At 37.4% G+C, this 25,013-nt stretch overlaps 1 protein-coding gene across 6 annotated transcripts in view; it reads left to right on the top strand.

Moving 5' to 3' along the window:
- The window catches only part of ntm (neurotrimin), a 357,038-nt gene that overhangs the window by 288,658 nt on the left and 43,367 nt on the right, over positions 1-25,013 (top strand). For all 6 annotated transcript variants that reach the window (XM_088619206.1, XM_088619209.1, XM_088619205.1 and 3 more), the window contains one exon: positions 20,844-20,969. In XM_088619206.1, coding sequence (XP_088475332.1) covers positions 20,844-20,969 — 126 coding nt within the window. The remainder of the gene's footprint in view (positions 1-20,843; positions 20,970-25,013) is intronic.

The raw sequence follows: 25,013 nt of genomic DNA on the forward strand, positions 1-25,013 counted from the left end.
GGTAACTCTTGAAAGAGATCAAGATAATTTGTATTCAAAGGAAATTCAGATATTTGAGATGTAGGAAATTCTCCATTGAAAACAGGAGAAGCTTTTACATCAAAGCCACAATGCAAGCAGTGATGACAGACCACTAAAGATTTCAGTTGGACATGAAAGCCTGTGTAATCAATACTCTCATTCATACTTTTTTTAAGCTGTTGTGCCTTTTTTCCCTTTCATTCAGAATTTAGCTCTGTCATCTTGTGGACATCAGGCTTTTAGCTTAACTGCTTAACAACTGCTCTGGCATTAGTCAAATAGTCCACAAAAAGAAAAGCACTTCTCTACGTTGCCTTGGCAACATAGAAACAGATGGAAGGTTTGATTGGAAAAGCTCTGGGACACTTTAAAAATAAATACAATTTTAAATCAGTATCAGTACAAAAAATGATTTTCAAAAAACAATAATGTAAACCTTATGTGAGAACCGTTAATATCTATTGCAGTCAAAATCCTTGCTTTCTTCATTAAAAGCTATTGGCATACAAATATAAATGTATTGTTAGCCTCTTTACTGACTTATTACATCTTTTATTCCTAAATAAGTTTTCTAAAGGTAGGATACAAGTTCTCGTTCTGTTCTGGAAAAACAAATATTCCTAGGCCAATTTTCAAAGAAATCACAATCAATTTGTGGCTTCTTCATTATGGCTTAGACTTACTGTATGCCTATGCAATAAAGGGTCCTTATTTAGTCTGTTCAGTCAGACACATGTGTAGTACAGTATACGTGCGTGTTGAAGCTTCTTAGCATTCCACTGGTCACTAACATCAGTTTCCCAACCAGATTCATTATCTGTGAAACAGACATTTTCTAATGTTGTGCTCGATAACACATAACAAATCCACGTTTAATATCATTTTCAAGGTTGTTAGTAACTGACAGGTTAAAGAATTTTAATTGGCAGGCCGTACACATGAAGAAGTCCTCACAGAAGTCAGAACGGATGAAAATAAACCTCTTAATAAGAAGAATTTACTGGGAGAAGAGGAGATCTCTTGATACTCTTTAACAAGGACCATTCTTCCTCTTATCTTTCTTTTTTGCAGCCCATGATCCAGTGATTTCAAAGTCTCTTTGATACCCCAGTTACAGTACTGTATGTAATTTTTATGTCAGCCATTTGAGCAGTTGCTTTTTGTATGGGAATTTATTGTATCATTTGTAATGCAGCACAATGGGAATTAATTGGAAGGAGGTGAGTACAGTACCTGTGCACGGTACAGTGTCTAAGAGCAGGTTTCAGTAAATATGGAGACAGTCATGGCTGCAGCATAGTTAACCAGCAGGGCACTGTAACTGCTTCATCACCACCTGTCCGAGGTCACGCCAAGTATCAGTTTAAGGACAGGAAACGCTGAAAACGGGAACGGCTGAACCATAATGTGGTTGCATCTTTGCAACAGGACGACAGGCTTCTGCAACACGCCTGGCTGTGTCTGACAAAAGCAGCAAGCCGGATGCTTATGCCAGGCTGCATGGCACCAATCACGCCCCTGAGTGTGGATGGGAGGAAGGCGGTGGACCAGCCACATTATAAGCCGTGACCTGGCGCTCAGTGATTTCTATCTCTTCCGTCTCTGAAAGAAGTCCCTGTCCAGTAGATGAATTGCGACTGAAGCCCGCTCAGTCTCGGCTCCGGGAGGGTGGATGAGGGGTCAGCTGTGAGGTGTTGTTGGTATAGTACATTACCCTTTGGAATCCACTGTGTAGAAAAGAGATGGGTACTGCGTCCTGTGTTATGGATGCAGCAAATGCACAACAGTGGCAGCTCCTGCTGCCGTATTAATACAGTATACTGTATCAGAGCATTCCAGACAACGAGAAGGGATACCGTTGAAAGCAATGCGATTTCAGATACGATTGATCAGACACTTTTCATTTTTCGACATAGTGAGTTTGTTTACTTGGGCTGTACAGGCTATATACGTGGGTGTGTGTATGAGACAGTTGTTCGCATTCTGGATCCAACCACCTTTATTGTAATGTATCTGAAGGAAATGACTCCGACTCCTAATTTCAGTAGAAAGCTCTGATGCTAATTCACTTACTGTATGATCCCAAATTCTTTCTTTTATTGTTGAGCTTGAAGTAGTCCTTTGGGTTAATCATGTTCCCCCTTGTATCAAGCCCTTCATGGGTCAGCATTCTCCTGTCTTCACTGTACATTCTCAGCCTAAATTCTTCATAACACTGACATACTAAGCAGTGTTTCTGAGCATCTAAATTCTCCATATCTTTCAGTGGTAATGTGCTACAGCTATGATTTGTAATCTTCTTCTGAGCTCATTTAATGTTTTTTTCAGAGGGCGTAAAAAAGCTCCCATTGATCTTCAGTCGTGCATTAAAAAGGGAAATGTTAATGATTTCTCTCATACAAATTTAGCACATTTGAGTATTTTTGAGGATTCCCTTTTCCTTTAAACATATTCAAGTGTCGCTACAATAATTAATTGTTTTTATTCTTTTTACATAATGTGAGATAAACCTTGCATGCACACAAGTACCTAAGTAAGCTTTGCCTATTTTTTGAGGCACCACATAAAAATATAACCCTTTAGGCTACCTGTATGTGATACCAATATACTGTAATATGGTACATCCCAGGCTTGGGTGGTTTTTGAAGCGGAGTATCATGTCTCAAAAAGTTACTGAATGTGAGTTTTTTGGCATTTAGTTAACTCCATTCCTTCTAGAATTCTTATGTTGCTAAACAAAGTAAATTTCTATAAAACAGTCAGCATTTGTTATTTAATTTGAATAAAAACATCCCTAACAACATCTACACAAAGTTTTGCTGAAACATTAACAATAACCAGTATACTTTCTTAGTTTATATATGCTGTACAGTATGTGTGTGCAAATGCATTAGTCAACAATTTCAGCCCTATTGAATGCTCGCATTCGATTTCATTACCATGAAATTTATTGCTTATGGTATTGTTTTGAAGACTTAATACTTCCAAGGTGAAATGATATGACTGTTTGAATTATTGGATCCTGTGATATCACATTCGGCATTGTGTATTTCGCTGACAAAAACAAGAAAAGACTGCATTTGAAAATGCCAGTAGATCAAGGTTTGTTATTGTTTTGTGTTACTTCAGTATTTCAAGAAAGGAATGGCAAATAACAAAAAACAAATACTGACCTTAAGCTAAGCAAAAGTATACAGCTTATTGTAGTTGTGATCATGATGTTTTTAATATTCATAATGAAAACCTTTATATTCAGATGCACTCTTTTATTTTACAAATGTAAGTGAAATAATGTTATCTTCATCAGCATCTTTTTAAAGGAAAGGTTCTTCATATGATTTATTTAACCTTTATTTTATTTTGTTGTATCACAATTAAGCATCAAATCAGTCATACTTCCTGTTTGACTGACAGAGTTGTATTTAATGTGTATAATAGAGTTAGTGATAAAGGATCAGATCTCAGATTTCAATATATTCAAGTATGGGAAGGCGAAAGCCTCATTAAACTGATCAAGATTCAGTTCTTCAGCACTGGGTCTTCTGAGAGTAATGAGCCATTTAAAATATTCTGCTGCATTAAAGGTACAGAAAAGGGAGAAAGGAACCTGGGAAGATTAATCTGTTTCAAATGTTGAAGATCACTTCATTTATGGTTTCTTGCTCTTTTCCAAACACGATTGAACTTTAGGGGTCTGAAACTTTAATCAAATTGAACAAAGGCTTGTAGTATCTTTCTAGTGGTAACATTAACAAATCCCAGGTGAGAATACACTGTTGGGTATTGTTGAACAACCCAGATAATGATGGTTTCAAAGATCCTTTCAAAAGCTCCGTAAAAGAACTTTGATAAACCACACCCCTGCTGTTTCTGGAAAAATAAGTGTCTGTTATAGAAATTGCTAATGAGATTTGAAGGATGACTTTTGATATTTTTTACAGACCAATCCCCTGGTGATTACATTTGAGATTTTGGTGACATTATACTGTAAGTATTAAAATACGAATGTTGAGTCCCGAAGAAACGTTAGATCTTTTATTCCAAGCTTTGGGGTTTGTTGAAGATGTCATTCAACAACTTTTATTATTTTTTATTACTAATTTGATCGACTGCTGCTTTTATCCAAAACAGCTTGATTTTGCACCCGTCTGCACAGCTGGGTATTCTAATAGAACAGTTCAGGTGAAGTGCGTTGCACACAGGGACAACAGCAGTGTCTTTCTAGTTGTGAGTCCAGAGCCCGCTCCAGTGCTCCATGCTTAGGCCTGCAGCTCACACAATTTCACTTCCACCACCAGAGCAAATCAGAGCAGAAGTCCAATGCGGTTTAGGAAGGATTGCTGACAGCTGATCCCCTGTCTTAGAGCTTGCAAGCTTAAAAACCTAAAAGATTTACCAGGCAAAGAGGAAGATCAGGCCAGGTGATGAGAGTTAGAGACATATTGCTTTGTTTTTCACTGGGTGTACACATAATCTTGGTGGCACCTTGCTTCTGTTTTCCATAGGCTGTTATTAATATTTGAAATATAAAGATAGATGTTTATGTGCGGATTACTGTACTGTATATTAGGTCAATTACACACAGATCTTCTCATTTAAAAAAAATTAAAAGCTGACATTGCCTAAAGTTTTTAACAGTAACCTACAGTACTGATTACAGTATTTAAATAGTAATAATAATGAGTTATATAGCAAATATATCAACAAAATGTCTCTATGATCCTTAAGACAATTTTCTTACACCTGACAGGAAATAATTAACTGAACTGAAAGTGTGACTGAAAGCTCAAAGTAACAGTCTGCTTTTATTTTTCTCCTCATCATATCATAAAAATGTATAAAACCTGTGAGCAGTAATGAATAAACTGCTCTTCTCCGTTAAGCAATAAAAACACCATGCCTCTGTGCATGGACTGGATGTTTACAGAACCAATATTTTTCTGTGGGTTTATATATCCATCTACCCATCCATTTTCATTCTGCTCACCATGATGAAAATCACAGTCAGGTTGTTTTAAGAGTTCTGAAAACATTACATATCTTGGCTGGTGCTGATTTAAATGTTCTAAAAAAAACCTCTTTACAGAGAACCATCTTTCATTAGCATAAAAAGTCACTCCTTCTTTCTCGTTTTATTTTTCTGCTATTTGAGTTCAGCAGCATAAAACGTGATCTATAAAAGACGCTGTGTGCATTAACAAACTAGACATGCAGGGATTTAGACCAGGAAAGCATGAGGAAGATTAGAAATGCAAAGTGGACGTTTGGCCCATTTAGCTCTTGTGTTCCCATTAGTTAATCAAGCTGCTCATCCAGCCATTTCTTGTAAAGAAGCCAGGGCGTCGGATTTGAAAATAAGGCTTCTTCGATACTCCCATAACCTGTTGTTTAAAAACATTACCTCCTGTCCTCAGGTCTAAAATGTACTTTGCATAGTTTCCACTTTTTTCTTGTGGTTTGTGTTTCACTGTCGATCCAGAAGAATGGCTTTGTGTTTACATTGTCAGCTTTTTTGAGGATTACAGATACTTGCTCTTTAGCCTTCTCTGTTCAGTACTTAGATTTATTTCTTTTAGCTTAGAAGTCAAGAGTACACTCATTTTGAATACAGGAATAACTTCATTGTAATGTGCAAAACACGCAGTATTCTAAATGGGATCTTATTAATGCATTGGACAACATTAGAACATACGTCATTGTGAAATAATTCATCAACTGTTCTTACTGCACATTACGAAGCCTTAAAGTTCAATAAGCTATACTTTACTGGACAAAAGACTGCAGCTTATTGCAGATGTATTTAAAAGAAGTAAAATTATCATTCAGACCAACTGGTCTTTCATTGCCCTTAGCAAGTTACAAGGTATTCTCCTGCATTCATACTTGACTGTCTACTCAAGGAATCAGCTCCCGGGCCACATATTATTCATGTGACTTATTTTATGTTTGGAAAAGGCTAAAAAACATTTAGGTGCTGATTCCAGCAAAATTGAAAATATCCTCCAACCTTAGACAAATTAGTACACGTGTACTCATCCAGAACAAAAGGGGATGATTTGAGACTTTCCTTCCTGCCTTCTCCACTAAAAATAACTCAGAGACCATAGTGCTTTTACATAACAGCCAATGTCGGGAAAGTCAATGACAAGCAGTGCCATATGAAAAAGAGATTCTATTTAAAATAATAGAGAACAGGGAGAGGAGTACCTGCAGTATATGGAGCCCTGATATATCCAGTCTTTCTTCATAACTCAAACTTTTGACATTACCATTAACAGCGTTGAGGGTATTCCCAGATTTTAAAATAATAGTTTGCAACACAGCCATACAGTGTATACTGTATTTCTCATTCAGACATTTCAGGATTGGGTCATGCTTTGCATTTTACAGTGAACAAATTTGCTCATTATTGCAGAGCCCTCATTGTAGAATTGTTTCTCAGACAGTTAATCTGTTTACCCTGTGGCTAGGCGCAGGGACAGGAATGTGACATGCAGTAAATACAGTGAAAGTTTGGGATAGCATGGCAAACTGAATGGTGAACATGTCCTGATGTACATATTTTGAAAGTTGTAATATCTTTTTAAAAGAAAATAATATGAAATATAAATCCACATATAGTACAGTAGCTTTACCAATGACAGTTTCAAGTAAAACAAAAACAAAAGTGTATTTAATTATTTCCTGGAGACCTACAAGATGACAAATTCATGAAGTACTCTGTTCTAGAAATTACAGGTACTCTTTTTTCTTTTATGCACTGATATTTCTCAACTATATGTTCAGATTTTAGCGGTACATTATGCCCTTGAGAACTATTGCATTGAATTGTCACCTATTGCATTTGTGAAGGCCAGACCTGTAATCATATATCATCAAAATCTATTTACCAATTCATCCATTTTTCTCTCATTTACACGCTCTTATACAGAGCCTTGAAAGAGTACTTACCCCCTGCCAATACTGTCACATGTTGATTAATTCAGTGTAATGGATTTGTCAAATGAACTTTTTTTTTATTTAAACCGTAATGATCAAACTAAGCATTGCTATACAGTATGTGAAGTAGGTTGAATGTCAGCAAAACCTGCAAAGACATACAAAGTGAAATTTTCTGATTGCATGAGTATTCAACTACCCTAAGTAAGTACTTGGTGGATGCACCTTTGGCAGCAATCACTGCTGAGTATTTCTTGATAAGTCTCTACTAGTTTTGCACAGTGGGGTGGTGTAATTTTGTCTGTTCCTCCTTGCAAAATTACTTGAGTTGTGGAGCAGACTGACGTTTGTTCGTGGTAGAGGATGGGGCATGCAGGTGTTTCTCCAGGATTCGCCTGTACTTTGCACTTTCCTTTTTTCCCTTGTTTCTCGGCTTTTTGATAAGCTGCCCAATGCTTGCTGATGAGTAGCATCCCCAGAACATGCCGGTCCACCAGTATGTGAGACAGCTGGGTTGGGGCTGTCTACAGAAATGTGCGGTTTTTATGATTGGCATGAATGTTGTTAGTCTTATGTGTTTTTCTCTTCTTAGATCAGGTTTAAGTAGCAAAAATTGAGTTGGTCACCACAAACTGATCACTTGGGCGTTGTGTTGAAATGTAAGTCTGTGCCCTGTGTGTAATTGTTGGAAGAATAATAATGGTAGGAGATACTGTACTTAAAGGAGTTTCTGGAGAAACATGGATAAAAACACCTAGAAACCTCTCTTAGTCATTTCACTATATTTGGTGGCATTCATTGCGGTTATTTTTTTCAATTATCGCCATCACATTTGGTGGCGGGGGTATTTTGGATTTGTATAAAAACCCTGAGATTGCGATTCTCCAGTGGTAAGAATAAAGATGCACAATCAAACAACTTTTTACAGCTTTGACTATGGATCCCATTACCAGTAGGCATTCTGGATAAAAATCCACGCACAGTTAGCAAAATCTGCAGCTCTTTGTTTTGGGCAAATCATTTCATGTGTAGAAATTCCACTGGAGCGTATAACTGACAAAGGTGTGAACGTTGTGCCACCTCTACCTCTTATTAGCGCACTCCTCGGCATGCTCACATAGCCAGACTGGTGACTGTTTCCATCAGACACTCAAGAACAAGACACGTGACAGTGACTGGCAAACTCTTCGCCACATTTGTTTTTTGCCTACTATGAGGCTCCAGAAGCCTCAGCAGGTGTCTTCTTTGTGTCAGGACACTACAAGGCCCATCGCATGTCCTGCAGGCGAGCACTGTGCAAACAGACGCAGCGCTTCAAACTGAGGCCGAGGACACTGAAGCTGTGAAATTATTCTGTGAGCGCTGATCTTTTCTATCAGGCAGATGCGTTTTTGTTTTTGCTTTTGTGTACTGTATGCCGTCCTTTGTGTACACTATGAAGGTTTTAAAATTAATCACAGCAAAAATAAAGCTTTCCTGGGACTTCACCATGCTGTGGCGTCTGTAGACCAGATAGCCACCGTGATTCTCTCCTCCTTCCACAAGCCTCGAAAGAGGAGTTGATGCCCAGTATCCAGCAATCAAAATGCAAGTTGCGTACGTAGCCGCATTGTGAGGAATGAGGGAATGGTGGAGGATTATTTCCCTAGCAACAGATTGAAAGGTAACTGAAATGGAAAGTGACTTTTTGTATAGGTGTCCTCATCTAACACCAAGATGCAATAAAGGAATGAGTGGTTGGAAACAATAAACGCAGGACTGTATGGACATGAAACAGAATGTCAAGTCATAAAGGCTCTGATTCTAAGGAGTCATTATTATATTAGTGGTTGATGTCAACTTCATGTAGAATTTTACAGCTCTTTTAACACTGACTTGGTTTCAGGGAACTTGAATTATGCTGTTTAATTCCAGATTGTGGCTTGTCAGTGCCCTCTTAATTGCATCATGAAGCTGAGAGAATACTTCCTTAAAAAAGTAAAAAATTGTAAAATAAATAAGTAAAGACTAATTAAAAACTTGAAACAATTCTATATGCTGGTGCTGCTGAATGTCTAAAGCCTCCACGCTCACAAAAACTTAATAAGAATAAAGGTCACAGTCTCAATTATCTGTCTTGGTGTACAAAAAAACTGAACTCAATTGGTATGAAATTACTGCTTGGAAGCAGTGGAGACTTTAGGTTCAATCCAGTCAAAGGCAGCTATAGAGCAAATGCTTAAAACTCAATATTGTAGCCTATTGACTTGTAAACCCTTTGAAGCTTTGAAATCCTTATATAAAAGTATGAGAAAGGCAAAAATCTATTAAAATGGAATTTAACGTGGTTTATCAGATATTGAGGCTAAAGAACACCTATCAGGTGGCAAAATAAACAGAAACATTTCTTTATTGAACAAATGACAGGTTGCACAATAAAAAGATAACGTTATATAGGAGGTGTTCCGGTCATTGTCATAAAAAAAATGTGATTCATTGCACTGCATTATGGTACATTTTGCCAACCATTGTACAGATACAGTAATATGATATATGATTTGTGAAGTGCAAAACATAATACAAAATCCAGTGTCCAAAACCTGACTGTCCATCTGAAATAGTTCTGATGCCATGGAATGGCTAATGCTGATACTTATATATTGTCCATCAGGAAAACATATGCATGTACTGTAAATGTTGATGAAGCATTAGGTAGGTTAGTTAATTACTGGTCATTAGGCCCCATGACTTAATGCCTGGCCAGCAGAAATCTCTTTGGTCAGGGCCAAGAAAACAGTTGGGAGACTGGAAAGGGAGATCAAATCTAAACTCACACAGCAGGATGGAGTGCTAAAGCAGCCTTCAACATCCCTTCCATCTCAAATAGGGGATGTGCTGGTTCATTGATTAATGAAGGAGTGCTAATTACTTAACAGTGTATGAAGTAAGGGAAGTTAAGTGGCATACGTATACTTTAATGATGCAAGTCAAGGAAAAAATGATTTCTTGTCTTGATTATTTTTACTACACAACTAACAAGCTACAGACATTTCAAAACTTCAATCAGTGCAGAACACAGGAATTAATATGTCTTTAGACAGTCTGTAGTATGCCTGCGGTGCTCCACTCTTAGAGCAGTATCCTTTATGATGGAATAGTTATAATTGTTATGACACAGTATGTTGTTGTTCCCGCTTTACAAATGTCCTGCCATGCTGAGATGAATTTTGTGTGATCATTTACCAGTAAACTACAGTACATTTGCTGTTTTCCCACCCCATAAAATATTACAATAAAATAACATTAGTAGTTAGTAGGACAGATAGTCATTTTGGAGTAGTAGTAGGACAAATAGGCATTTTATCAAACAGGAAGAAAACTAATTGTTTAATCGCTGTCGTATTACAAAAGCTGAATGTCTGATCCTGTCACGGCTCTGGCCTCCCACATTATTATCAGAGACCTCCCAAATTAGAGTCACTGTCATTGTGTCATGTCACTTTCCCCTAGAGCAACAATTACCTTTCCATTTTTCCGCTCAACTTGATAGTTTTCTGATAAAAAAAATTCTCAATACTGATCAAGTGATCGCCCGTTGTCAAAACAACCCAGCAGGGAAAGTGGCCGCTCATTTTTTCTGCACATCCACATTATTACGTTTATTTTGCAACATAATGTTCGAATTGGAAAATGAATATGATTATTTTTTTGTCAGAAACGATCATACCCTTGAAAATAAATATTAAGGTGCGGCCATTATTTTATGCAGTGTTATTTATGATCTGGCAATATGCCACAATATCTCTATTTCGCAGGGTCAGCTACCCTAACTTATTGTGTCATTAATGTATCAACAGTATCAATCTGGTTGTAATGAGGCTATAGTGGCTCATTTTCCAAATGTAAGTGGTCAAATCTACCTTTAGTTCTTTCGACTCATTTTCTATCCACTTCTTTCATATTTATACCACCAAAACACACTTTTACCACACACACAAACACATACACATGCGCACAGACTCCCCTGTGGTGGAAAACCTTTGTCTTCTGTATCCTGTGAACATCAGAATTGCCTCCTATAACCCTCTGTTGCCACTTTAAACCTGCCTGTACAGACTGTAGAATGCCCATAGAATGTCACTCTGTTTGTAAGTCAAAAAACTATTAGCAACAGCAATACACTTCTTGACCTCACTGATTTCAGAGGATCAAGCACCTTTGTTGCATTTTCTTTTACTTTTTGCCCTGTGTCAAAGTATGATACATTGCATTCATGTACCTAACGGTATGTTCAGTTTTTTCCACACTGTGTCCTGATGTGTGTCTTTGCTTCATTGCCTGACTTAGTGCTACGATGTAGAGGTGGATCGTTTCTAGCCAGGTCCCAGGAAGACTGGCATGAATGCAGCCACGAGGCACAAAAAGAACTAAACGAAAGCAGCATAAACAAAACAAAAAGCTGACAAGTTGCCGGGAGGCCGCAGGAGCTGCTGTGTTTCCCAAGACACAACTCTTCCTCGGCAGCATTCAGCCAATTGCGCCCTGAATCTGGATCACAGTCGCCTGGTGATGTGACCCAGGCTTGAACCCGTGACTGCTGAATGAGAGAGTTCACCCTGCAGACAGAGCAGAGAAGTGCTCATGCTGGTTTATGCTTTGCTGGGAAGTCCCATCAAGGGCGTTCTTTTGTTAAAGGAGATTCAGGTCTCCTACTTCACCCTGTCAATGGTTATCTTGAACTTTACAATTACAGTGGTATAATACTTATCACGATGTCTCAATACTTTTTGTCATCCATCAGATCTCTGTAAGGCAAAGTGGCAGTCATTGGTAAATAGAACACTCCACTGTTGCCTCCTCAGGTGCTCTCTGGCTCACAGAGGATGGTGTTTTCAGCTCTCAGCCTTTAAAATGTCGCTGAACAGCCTCTGGGCACACATATCTGTTTCATTAGGCATGATTATGCATTGATTATCCTGTAACTCGAAAAACGCATTTCTCTTCAAACAATAATCCTACACCTGTGTCCGTTTTTTTTCTCCCCCGTTGCCAGAGCGATTTAAGGCTTTTGCTTCAATTCTGTGTGCTTCAGAGACGAAATACTAAAACAAAGAATGAAACAGTGTGTGAATCAGTCATCAAAGGGAGGGAGAAGCGGTTAAAGGGATAAAATACTTGAAGCGTGAAGCTGTATGGGGAAGTAGAGGGAGAGGAAGACAGCATTTAGATATGCGGTCCCCATGGGGGAGGCTAACTATGGAGTGTCTGCTTGGAGCATTTCAAGTGCAGACGAGCGCAACATTCCATACACACTAGGACGGCCTCAGTGTGCTTACAGGTGGGAACCCAGGGCTGAAAATCTCTTTGCTTTTGCTTATTAAATTCTTGGAAACTGTGGCATGAATCAGATCCTGCACTGCCACTCTTTTATTCAAATGTAGATGCTTATAAGAGCTGTGCAGAAACGGGGCAGAGACAGCACAAATTCTGTCAGGGAACCGAGATTTAGGGTGCTGCTTGTGAATTAAAAGAAAAAAAAAAGACTGTGCAGGATGATTTAGCATCACAACGTCGAAGGATGTACCCAAGGCGATGTGTGACAAAGATCCAGAAAGATTTGGAAAAGTCAGAAAAGTGCCATGATTTAATAGATTGCTGTATCATTAATAGCACGTATCCCCATTCATTTAAAAAAAAACATTTAAGAAAGGAATATCTGCACATGTGTTGTCTCTATAGTTTTTAATGACACTGAGACTAGGTACAGCAGGATTATCTTGACAGGAACATTAAACATTTTTTGGCAAACAAAATGTGGGAAAGCAAGACACCTGCATTATAGTTTGACAGCTCATTCAGATGGTGGTCCTGTGTTAAATTTAGCACTTTTTAAAAACTGTCATAATAAGACATATGTTCCATGCATTTTCAATGATTTAAAAGCAGAATTTTCTTAAAGTGAATAAACCACATATACTGTATGCAGCATTTCCACTAAATGTTGTATTGTTAACCTATATTGGAAAAGTGAAGGTTTTTCACTCTATAAAAGTGATTTTGTTGCTGTTCCTTTCTTTCAAAAGGCCATTTGTTCTAAAATTCAGTTTCATTATATTTTTCAAGGGAAAGGCAGCATTTTCAACTGCCAAAGAGTGAAGCCCATGAAATTGCTTACTGTCATACGTCCACATTCTCTGCCGTGAAGCACGGACCTGCCTTTAATTTCAACATAAAATGTCATGTGAAAAACGATCCACAAAAGGCTGTTGTTTGATTTCAGTTGCTTTGATTTTGTTTTATTCGCCTTTTTTTTCTTTTTTAGCTTTTTAATAAAAGGTTCAAGTCTTTCTGCTTCATGACTGTCATGCTGTGTCTTGTTTACCTCGCAGAGTGGGGTTGCAATTACCCAGCTACCAGAGAGAGCTTCCCTTCAGTACTGATGGGAGTTCCTGTTGCTTTCGACGAAGACGTAGACCTGAATTAAAAAGCCCACTTTATTTTTTATTTGAACATTCCTATAGTGCTACTTTTAATTAAAATCAGCAATTTGGAAATTTCAAAGTCGCAGTATATTGAAATATGAAGCAGCAAACCTGCAGGAAAGGATTATTATTTTTTTTCCCCTGTATTAATCGTTCATTTCAGAGCGCTTAAAAGGTGCAAAATGTTTTGGGTTTTTTTAGCAGCCGTTTTGGTTTACATATTTTTTCAAACATGAAAGATCATGCTGACAGTCCCTGTTTCAGAACGGGTCCAAAAACAATGTACTGTATACTGTACAGGGGCCAGTCTTTAAAATCACTTGAATACACAAAATGCAAAATTTGTCTTCTATAAACAAATGCAAGGAAAGGAGGTTTGGAACGCCAGCACGCTGTAATGTATGATTTGATGTTCCCCCAGAAAATATTGATCATCCAAGGAGTCCTGCATTTTTTACAGTACATGTAATAAAGTGTGGGGCAATTCCTCAAATAAGTCATACTTAGAAAGGAGCATTTATCACAGGCTGTTGATTTGCAGGGAGGCAAAATTAAAGTACTGATCTAGAGGATGAATTTGCATTTATAAAAGACAACTGTGCTTTGCATATTTTATTCTGCAGGGCCAGTCAAGAACTGGTGAACTGACAATGTACTGTAGCAGATGCTGTTATTCGTCACTCTGTGTATTATTCCGCAGTGATACAGTGTTTAAATGTAGTTGGAGCGTATTTTCAAACGGCACTGGGTGTGGCCCAGACTGTGTCAGTTACATGGTCAAGGTATACAATGACACTCTCTGAGGCGTGTTGCCATATTCAGTGCATTCAGCCTGCCATGCCCTCACATAAGTCCCATTGACACGCGAGCAAACTATTTTGTCGGCAGATTTTCTGCAACCCGTTTAAAAAGTTTGTTAAACATTGCCCAAACGGAAACACTGAATGGGAAGGCTGCAGTATATGAAGAACATGAGTTCAGTTGGTTTAATTTAAGTTATGGGGGCTGTAAAATAGAGGTGTTATGAGGAGTAATAACCTGGCTTCATGCATGGGAGTGATTTTCTTCTTTTTTCAAACTTCGTATAAGCATAAAACTGTGTAATGATAGCATTGCTGGGACTCTGTGTTTCTTATTTGGCTTTGTGATGTATTATATCTAGAAACATTAAATTATTTCAGAAAGTAAATGTTAGAACCTGTCTTCATGAAAGAGTGCTTTATTATATCAGTGGCAATTATACGTAGTTACCCTTTTCATGAGTTCCAGTACATATTGAATAGGTGTACAGGTTATAGATACTTATACAGTATATTTAAAAAAAACATTTTTACAAAGTGGAGTGGTTCCAGAATTCTGGGTTTTCCATGTTCATTGTTATTCAGTTATTTTTCGTGTGTGACATTCTATTCTAATTTAATACAGTAATTAAAGATTTGATGTGACCCAACACATAAATCAGCCTAACTTTTAAATTAATTAATAATCTTTCTGAGAGTGTGTCCCAGTGACATTTAGAACAGCAATGCTTGTTCTGATCATGAAAGTGATCCCTTAGGATTTCCTTCGAATCGTTGTATCCTTATTGTAGGATATAATGTTTTATAAGTTAAATTGCCAACTTGGCTGCTGCTATTAATAACTTTGACACAGCTTGAAGGTAGGAGATTACTCATCTTGCTTAGTACATGCAAACAGTCCTACATAAATCATTGCCTGTTGTATTGATTAGTCTGAGAATTTAGTAACCTAGATCATTATTGCAAATATAACAGGCAAACCATTACCCCTGTCACTTAAATTAATAGGAAGTAGCTATTGTTCCTGTTGGAATTCATGAATAATAAAAAAAAAACAACTTTGTGTGTCTCAGATATAAAATTGGGTTTGATTATAAAGGCGAATGATATTTATACTCTATGTGGTTAAATAGCTGTTCCTAAAGATCTCTTCATCATTTCTCCATGTGTTCAGGGAAATAAGACTGTAAATAGAGCACTTGCTATTATTTCCCCATCTGCTGACTAAATAAGATATTTGTAACATCTATATTCCCGCTGAGTACTTCTTTTTTTTTACTTTCCCTGTAAGTGTATGGATTAGTTATACAATTTTTATCATTGGCTGCTGTTCCACAAAATGCAGAGGCAATCAATAAATCAGTCAGCAGCGGAATATGTCCGGCTCACATTTTTCTTCTGTGTATTAAACCTGATTACAGCGCTGTTGAGCAATCCTCTTGATTTTCTTTTTTCCATTTATGCACTGAAGGGGTACAGCGGCCAACATACAAAAAATGCAGGTGCATTAATAGAAATGAAAGACGGAAATGGGGATTGATGGCTAAATGTTTCAATTAAAAGCAGGCAACATGTTTATCAACCATATTATATACAGTACACTATTTAATCTGTTTCACTTCTAAGAAGGCACGTGTTCTTTTTTGCTTACCTTTGAAAGGGTCTGATGTGATTACAGATGAATGAGAATCTTGCATACTGTATGATGTCTTCAGTTGCAATTTTCAAAAACCAGGATCTTCCAACTTGAATCACATTCTACAGAATCAGGGAGAAGTTACTTTTACAGTAAAAAAAGTTGAAGGTTATGCTGCCATTCAAAATATTCAAAATGGAAGGATTTGATTTAAGAATGGTTCCTTCAAATTACCTTTGTACTTCAATACTATCAATATTCTGGGGCAAACAATGAAACATTTTCCTCGTTCCAACATGTGGTCCCCTTTGTAGATAGAGACATTCCCATTGCTAAAAGAACTAGGATGTTGTTCCCCTTTAAATTTTTTTGCTTTCTCCTCAAGCTGACAATTACTTTGCAATTATTTTAAGGACGGTGAAGCCAAGAACTACAGTACCTGCCCAATGACAAAGCATTTCTGCGTAACACCCCAGCTCTCTTAACTTGAATAACCTTTACAGCATCTACAGGTTGAAAGTCTCCAAAAATATGCACTGTACAGTAGCCTCCACATTTACAGTATCTGTTTTATGAACTATAACTAAAGGTTTTTTATTTAGAAAAGGCAATAGAGATTTACATCAAGATGTTTCAACATTTGTAAATAAAAGTGGGCAAGATTTTCTTAAAAATCAATATGGAAAATAATAGCATATACAAAAATGATTAGATACGCTTGAAAATAAATGGTGTAAATGTCTCATTCTCTCATACATTTTGCATTCTGAAAGCTTTACTAAGCTTTACAACATTTGGCATCGGGAGTTTTGGCAAGGGAGACAGAATCAGAACCACATAGATGTCAAAACCGCACCATCATGCGGAAAGTCGGAGAATTGTCTTCAGTTTAAAGACTTTAGACCTTCTGACATCTTGTGCTGGATATAAAAATATGTGGGACATCCCTGTTTGGACTCCCCATCATCAACAAGTATTCAAGATTAATGCTACGCTGCCAGAAGAAAAAATAATTATGTTTATATAAATATGTAAAAAAGTAAAGAGGTTTAGATATACCTCACACCAAAAGTTCAATTGGGAATCTGGAAAACATATATTGTCTCCAAAACTACCATTCACAGTGAACCTCATGAATCTGAAATCTGTGGAACACTTCCATGACAACGAAAGAAAATTAATATCTGCCAAGAAGCAACTACAGTGATTGACTCCCAGGTCAAGTGGGACCAGATGATGTGGTTCGATGAAACACAATTTGAGCTTTTGGACAGTCTTCCCAGGAATGTGATTAGAAAAGAAATCTCTTGAAAAAGAGTCGCACTTTCTGTGAAAAATATAAATGTGTCTGTTCTGCTTTAGGTTGGGTTTCCATACTCTGATTCTAGCATCCTAGTTAGAAATGAGAAACAGATGAATGACATGTTTTACCAGGATATTTTAGACAAAAAAGTGAGTCTTTACACTAACAAATGATCTTCACAATAGTACAGCAATGCAAAGCAAGCATCAAACTCAGTGACTAGAAGGTTAGAAGAACATAAAATGAATATCCCTCATTGCTTATCACAGTCTCTAGTAGACGCTTTGTGGTAAGATCACAAGTGCAGGTCATTCTAATTGAATCAAGGAGATTCTGTCCCTCTTCCCACTTACAGCCTTTACCATCATTTTGGCAATTACAAATTGAGCACAAGTAAAGGCAAAGAACAGAGGATTATGGCTTCAAATCCCAACTGGACTCTGTTATTGCATCTGTGGGCAAAGTATCTCTCTAAATATAGCCAACATGGCGCCGGAGAGTGGCGACGTGTTGCGCGTGGGTCCTCATCTGTTCATTTTTGTCTGTTTCATATTGTGGGCTTTCTGTGTCCGGTCAGTCTCTTCGACAGTTATTTATGACCGACAGGTGCTTATGGACATTGGTTCAAGAATTGCTGAGTTAAACGCTGATACTGTATATCCTATTTGGAACCTGAACTCCACCCCTACATCTGGGTCACACTGATGGGTTTTTGTTTCCTCTAAGTTGTATGTTATTTAACTTGTTGTTGTTGCTGCCGTGGTTCTCTGTTTTTGTTTTTGGTGTTTACTTGATGTCTCTGTATAGGAGCAGACATGCTAATAAGCATTTAATTGCACTTGTGCACATGACAATAAACTCTACTCTAAACTTGCTTCAGACAATACCCTCTTGTATCATGGGTAAATCTCCACTCTGGCATTGTAAAACAATTTGTTCTCAGTTCAGTTGTCTAGTTAAATAAATGATTAAAAAATGTTCCAGTGATTGTATGCTTCTATGAATTGAATATCAGCTTTGCCTGAAAATATACTCGTGGTTTTTTCATTACCTTTTTGATTCAGAATTAAACAGAAGAGATTAAGTTAAATCCAGTTAAATCTCATTCTTTCTTGCCATTGTTGATTGGCTCTTTCTTTATGTATTCTAAGGTCTAAATGGTGAAATTTCATTGCAAGACTTCATTTATATTAAAGAATTTCCTTTGACCTATTGCAATAAAGTGGAAATAGCCTTCAGAACAGCACATAAGTCAAGACAAATATATTCATTCTTATACGGTACATACTATGCATACAGAGAGGGTAGAAAGTTTTGTTATTAAAAAGCAAACCTACTTCCCATCATGCCATTTCTACACTAGTGCAATCAGAGCACAGCTTCCTCTTTTGACTCAATAGCAGGTCAAGGACTTGAAAGTTCAGCTCACAGAAATAGTACTCATTTTAAGAATATTTCACCATATCCAGCTGCGAAGAATTTCAATACTTGGCGCTTTGCTTTTGAATTACAATAAGAGTGTGGGGGTGGCAGGGAGCACAGAAACTTAAAATCAACTTGCGCATATTATTATATGTGAAAGGGTATGTTGTTTTGCATTCCTTTGTTATGCTTTCATTTATGATCTGTGTGCTACACGCTGACCACAAAGTCAGACGGAGGCTTCGTTTGTACCCATAAACACATACTAGTACAGAGTAATGATGAAAACAATAAAAAGTAACATGATTTATAATAAATCTTGTGCTGAAAAAAAGACAAGATAATGATGTTTGTCTGAAATGTGAAATGTATGTAGTGACATAGAGATCATCATCTGCATTGACAACAGATTGAAATTATGCATTCAAATACAGAACTTTGGTATGAAAAGTTTTGTGTTTGTTTTATATTTTGGCTATTGACCAGAGAGGTCTCCCCTGCTACCACTCAAGGCAGCTCTACAGCATGTTTCTAGGCAGATGTACTGTATGTTTCAGGTCGATCTGCAGTACGTTAGGCCGATATCTCCCTCATGAGAGGGAAGGTACAGTATGTACTGTAAGAGGAAGGTAAAATAAGTGGAGACAGCCGCCTGGTTGAATTTAGAGAGGGACAAGGAGAAGTGTAGTTAGTGCAGAGACAGAGCTAGGTTTTCGTTTTGTTTGTTGGAAGTTTTGAAATTAACTGCATAAATAAAGAGCACATTTTTTTTATCTTACAGCTGCATGTTTGTCTATATTCCCAAGTCTAGCCCCAGAGTGTGCCCCAGTCTGTATTTACTTTGGAAAATGTATGTTTTATCTGTAAAACGTTAATGAACAGAACAAGAGTGAAATTCTTTGGAGGGTTCAATAAACACATTTAATAGTTGTGTAATGAGCTAAGAAGAGGCCTCATAACTAAAAAAGAACACTTTTAAAGCACAATCGATTACAGCAAATCGCCATGCCATCAGTCAGAAAGGAGGTCCTTCAGCATTTTAGCTAAATTAGAAAACACTGTTAAGGCCCAAGTGCTGTTGGTGCCAACACTAAAAAGCACTGTATATAAACAGTAAGAGATGAAAGCTGTTAGATGGATAGAGTCAATTCATTGCAGATGAGAAGTAACCTCTGGTACCTGTGATTTGTTCTTTGCTCTCATACCTTGCTGGGTGATAAAAGAGTTGAATGAGACTTCTTGCTTGGGATCTGATTTTCTGATTCCAGAAGAAACACTGCATATCTGGGAATTGAAAGGAAAAGGAGAGATTCAGATCTTCAAGAATGCTTGTTATCCATTAATAATTCTAATATTGTCATTTACCATGTAGAAGGGAAAACAATGTACTGTATCATGAGAGATTCTCCATTCTTAATTCAGTCTCTCTTTTTATCTATCATCTATAATGTACAGTAGTGTAGTAGTAGTAAACAGGCTCATTGTGTACTTCAACTAATGTATTATTTCTAAGTTGTTAATGAGATGCATTTTAAAGATATTCAAGCCTAGTGAATACCTAATACAAAAGCTTGCTTTCAAGCAAAACCTTTGCAATGCATTGCTGACACTTGGTTGCCCTGGAACAAATTCAAAACATTGTTAAGGTTTTTGATTTGGAGAATAGTCTCCATAGTTCTCAAATGTTGTAAAGCCCTTTGAACTTTACAGAGGCTCCACAAATGTCCACAGGACTCCAAGCTGCTAACATACAGTTTTCACCAGAGACACTTGTATGTTTCTGTTAATTTTCTCTCCAGTGCCCTCTTTCCTTCAGTTTCTTTCCTTCATTTTCAATTCCACTTAACAGTATCTTTGGGGAAATGCAAAGAGTTCCGCAGATGTTTGTGTGTGCGCATGTATTTGTACAGTATGTGTTACCTAGGATCAGCTTCACTGTGGAAGCAGCAATGAAACAGCCTCAGTGAAACCTTTTAAAAAGGCACCTAGAGTACCTCAAGGGACTGTCCCTGGATGAGTGCTTCAGTAAAAGATATGGTTGAACTCCACATCCCTTGTTTCCATTATTATTGAGGAAATACATCCTATTTGGTTGGCGTGTGTTATTCCAGTTGTATCGTCTGATGATTATTTTGGCCAGGTAACTTGACTGTCCTGAACTGTTGGTTGTCCCAATCCCAACACACTCTGTTGGCTTTATTTAAGGTTTGTTGTTGTTTTTGTTTTTTTTGTAATTTTCCTTTTATATTTTCCTTCCTCAGTACCTCCTAAAATCACAACTATATCGGAGAACATATCTGTGAATGAAGGTGCCAATGTGACCCTCGTGTGCATTGCAGCTGGAAAACCAGAGCCCACAGTAACCTGGAGACATATCTCACCAATAGGTAGGTGCTTTTTGTTACGCGATTGATCACCAACAAATATCGTTCTGTTTGTTTTTTTCACACAAGATGAAGTTGCTCTTTACTTATAAATCTGATTTTCTTTCGCAAACCCAGTACCATATGGAAGGACTGGGAACTTGTGCACATACACCTCAGAGTTTAGACAGAGGTGTTTCTTAACAATCACTAATCACTAATGTCATTGTTTAATGCAATCACTAGTCACTGATATCACTAAAAGCTCAAAAGTGATGCAGGTCCCAGGTCCAACTCATTCGCTTACCTGTTGTCCCTACCAAGAATGGGCTACATTTTCAGACAGGGCAAACATTTTCCCCAGAGATTGTATTGTTATGCCTCACAATTATGTATTATGATTTACGTTCCCATTAAAGCTTGAATAAATCCTGAAATAGTGCCCACTAAAATAGTGATTTTGATACAGTTGCATTCTGAATACCCGCATAAATAACTAAACTGTTTTTTTTTAATGAAGTCAAACATTTTCATGAAACATATTGAAAGAATTTCTTCACTCATTAGCAGATTGTTGCTATGGCATGACTATTGTTGCTTTATACTGTATAATACATAGTGGTGTACTGAGAGGGGTTCAGGAGTTCTTAGGTAATAAGAGCAGAAAAGGAAACACATAAAAATCACTGTACCTATAAAGAAACATTCTATACAGTATGTCTGCGCGCATTCTCAGTTCATTCTACACTAGCACGTTACCAGATTTTGCAGGGCTGATTTTCAAGGATCTGAAATATTAGCTTCCAATATGGAAAACAAAAACAAGGACCTACTTACAAATCATAATTTACGCAAGCGACAGGCAACCATTATTCTGGTCTCCTTGTCTGATTGACTTTGAGCTTTTGGTTTCTTAATTAAAGCAGCTATTTGTTACAATTAAGTAAATTAAACTTCATTTTGAGGTTTTAAACAAGGGCTGGATTACAGAAAACAACAAAGCACACAGGACAGTGATCCTCACAGACCATGTTTGCCCACTAATGATTAAACAATGATCTGTAGAACAGTGGGCTACTAAAGACGATTTGTTGTGCTCGTAACTTAATTTGGGTTCGTATTTAGGTAATATACCGTGTACAGCAGTTAAAAATGTTTAGCAGCAGAATTCAGGAATTTAAAGGTTTAAGAGACAGTAAGTCTCCAAGGTTTTTTTTATCTGTTGTTTTTCATATAATTAGATAATTAACTGCAGTATGTAAATCCCATAACATTAAACTGTTTAGAACGCAACAGAAGTTAATTACACACTGGAAAGCAGGAGGAAAGAGTGAAACACAATAGTTTGGCTGTAGGAGAGAGAGATATAGAGTAGAGATATACTGTGGCAAAGAAATACCTTTACCCTCTATCTCCTTACATACCTGACAAAGACTACACAGCTCAAACACTGTTACACTTTTTTTTAACTTTTCAATGTAGGATTATCCAAGACTTGCACAATTTGCAGCCTGATACAGACCCCAGCTATGAACTTGGTTTTAATTTAATAATTCAGGATGAAAGAAAAATGCACACCTTTTTGCTCTTGATAGATGCTTAAATTTGCAGTGTTAATTAATGGATTCAGTATTAATATTATATGACTATAGGTAAAAAAAAAAGTACTCAAAATTCAAATTGCTGTATTATAGGCACACGTACTGTATCTGTTATTACAATTTGTAAATTGTAATACTTGTATTGATTGTCAGGCTCATAAGAGTGAATTCAGATTCTGGTACAAACCTACAGAATGACATTTAATCATTATATCTGTACACACTGAAAGGAAACTTACTGTGTTAGTGTTATTAGTGTTGTCTTTCATTTTGCTGCAGCTTTGTTCAGCGAATTGTTTATATATTCTCTACTTCTTCAGACTGAAATGCCCCTTCCTGGGTTTTAAAATCCTGCAGTCAGAAGATGGCATTGTGTGCACAAGGACTTTTTGACTTTCCTTTGTGTCTTTACAAGGATCTTGGAATTGAAATGTTAATTTGACAAGGATGTGGCTGCCCTGTTCTCAGAAGATAAGTGGAAAGTACACTGGTGGCCTTACTCTTTCAGACATGGTGGGAGTCTAGGCTGAAAGCAGGAAATGTACAACCTTTTTGGTAATGAGCTACTGTTTCCCCAACACACACCGCTGTTTGCAGTCCAGCTCATCAAAAGTGACAAAAATTCACCCAGTCATTTGGAATCAATAAATATATAAAATGTATGCAGGTACTGCATATAGATGGTTTTCAATGGTTGTCCTACTTCTACACCACAAAACATTGATGTTTGATACAGTATACACTTTATCCTCTCCTGCTAAATGCCAGAATTATTCTATAAAACTCTATGGAGAGCCCATTACTCCCTGGAGCATTCCTCAGTTTAGAAGCCCCCCAAACCTTATCTAATACTTCCAACTTACAATTTCTCCCGAATCTTTTGTCCAATTTTACCCTAGCAGTTAAATCAACCAACGGTTGATCCATCTGTCGGATCTATGCTTTTATATCCATACAATTCAGTGTACAAATGTTCAACTATTTGTAACAGCTCTTCTGTCGTATTTGCTTCCGAGCCGTCCTCTCTACCGAGACTCTTCAACCCATTTTTGTTCCCAAATATTTCCTTAAAAAATCTCTTCCAGTTCTTACACCTTTTCCTAGTAAAGGAACATTCTCATCTTTTCTGTTTCCCTCTACTTTCTTTAGTACTTTCTGCCCTTATTTTCTCACTAAAATCCCATCCCGAATCCTGTGATTCAAAATATGTTTGTAGTCTTTTTTTTTCACAGACTATCTGTCGTTCTCATATGTTGTCATATCTTATTTTTCAGCCATTCTCACCATAAGGCTTATGAATGAAAAAAAAATTAACATCAGCCAGTCCATATACAGTACTTCTGGGGACTGGTTTGCTTTCTCTTCCACTAAAAACTTCCAACATCTTCTCCCGCAGTTAACTTTTGCCCCTACATTAAAAAAAGGTTGTAACAATAAATGAAAATAATCTGGGATCAATATTCTTTCTGTACCGTCTAAACTCCGTCTAAACCATCTAAACAAAAATTGTAATCAGTTCTTGAGGCTTGCTTGAACTTTCACCCATACCTGTATAAAACCTTTCCCTTCGGTCAAACCACCCTAAAAGACTCTACTAATCTAAAATGCTATAAATTGTTTTTCAAAAGAAAAGCAGACTTATCCCATCTGATTTGTTCTACTGCATGTTTTTTTTTATTGGAAGCAAGTAAAATTCTCCCCCCTCCACCCTTCACCCAACACCATGCCGGTTAACATTTTCACTCTATTCCCCAATAACCTCCCAGATTTCCATTTTCTTCTGAAGGACCATACAGTAAGCATTTATTATGGTGAACTCTGACTCCAAAGAGACCACAACTAGTTGCAGAATTCTCCCACTCCTTACTGCTGTTATCTTTTTAACCTCAGCTTCATTATTCTTTAACATCACAACTCCAACACGTTTATTTTAATTTGAACCACTCCGAAAGGATGGTCCCTATGAACTCTTCCCATTCTCTATACTCTCCTTTAAAAGGAAGATAACATCTGAGCTCTCTTTTGTGATTAACCCCCTTTTGCATTACACGTAAGGCCAGTAAGAGACATTAGAAACTAGAGGAAAGCTGCCAGTTTCATTCCATACAAGAAAAAAAAAACACCTTGTCTTATTTTACCACCTTCTGCTCACCCTCTCCTTTGAAGTCTTTCTTTTCCCGTATTCTCTCACTGTCTCTCCCCTCCTCTAGTGCACCTGATGATGAACCCGATTTCAAATGTAAAACTTAAAAAATTTCTATGTAAAACCTCACCCTTCCTCCCAGGAATCTCTTGCCTCCTCCTCCTCTGAATGTTTCTTTCCCCCCGAACTCCTTATCCATCTGCTACAGTGTCTATACCATTCCCACTGTGGCTCACTATCTACTCCAATCTCTACCCCATCTTCAGAAGAAGAGTTTGATTCCTGAGCTCTATTCTCCAGTTACCCAATTCTACTCACTATCTG

Source organism: Lepisosteus platostomus, chromosome 25, assembly GCF_059453375.1.
Source record: "Lepisosteus platostomus isolate fLepPlt1 chromosome 25, fLepPlt1.hap1, whole genome shotgun sequence".
Taxonomy (NCBI): domain Eukaryota; kingdom Metazoa; phylum Chordata; class Actinopteri; order Semionotiformes; family Lepisosteidae; genus Lepisosteus; species Lepisosteus platostomus.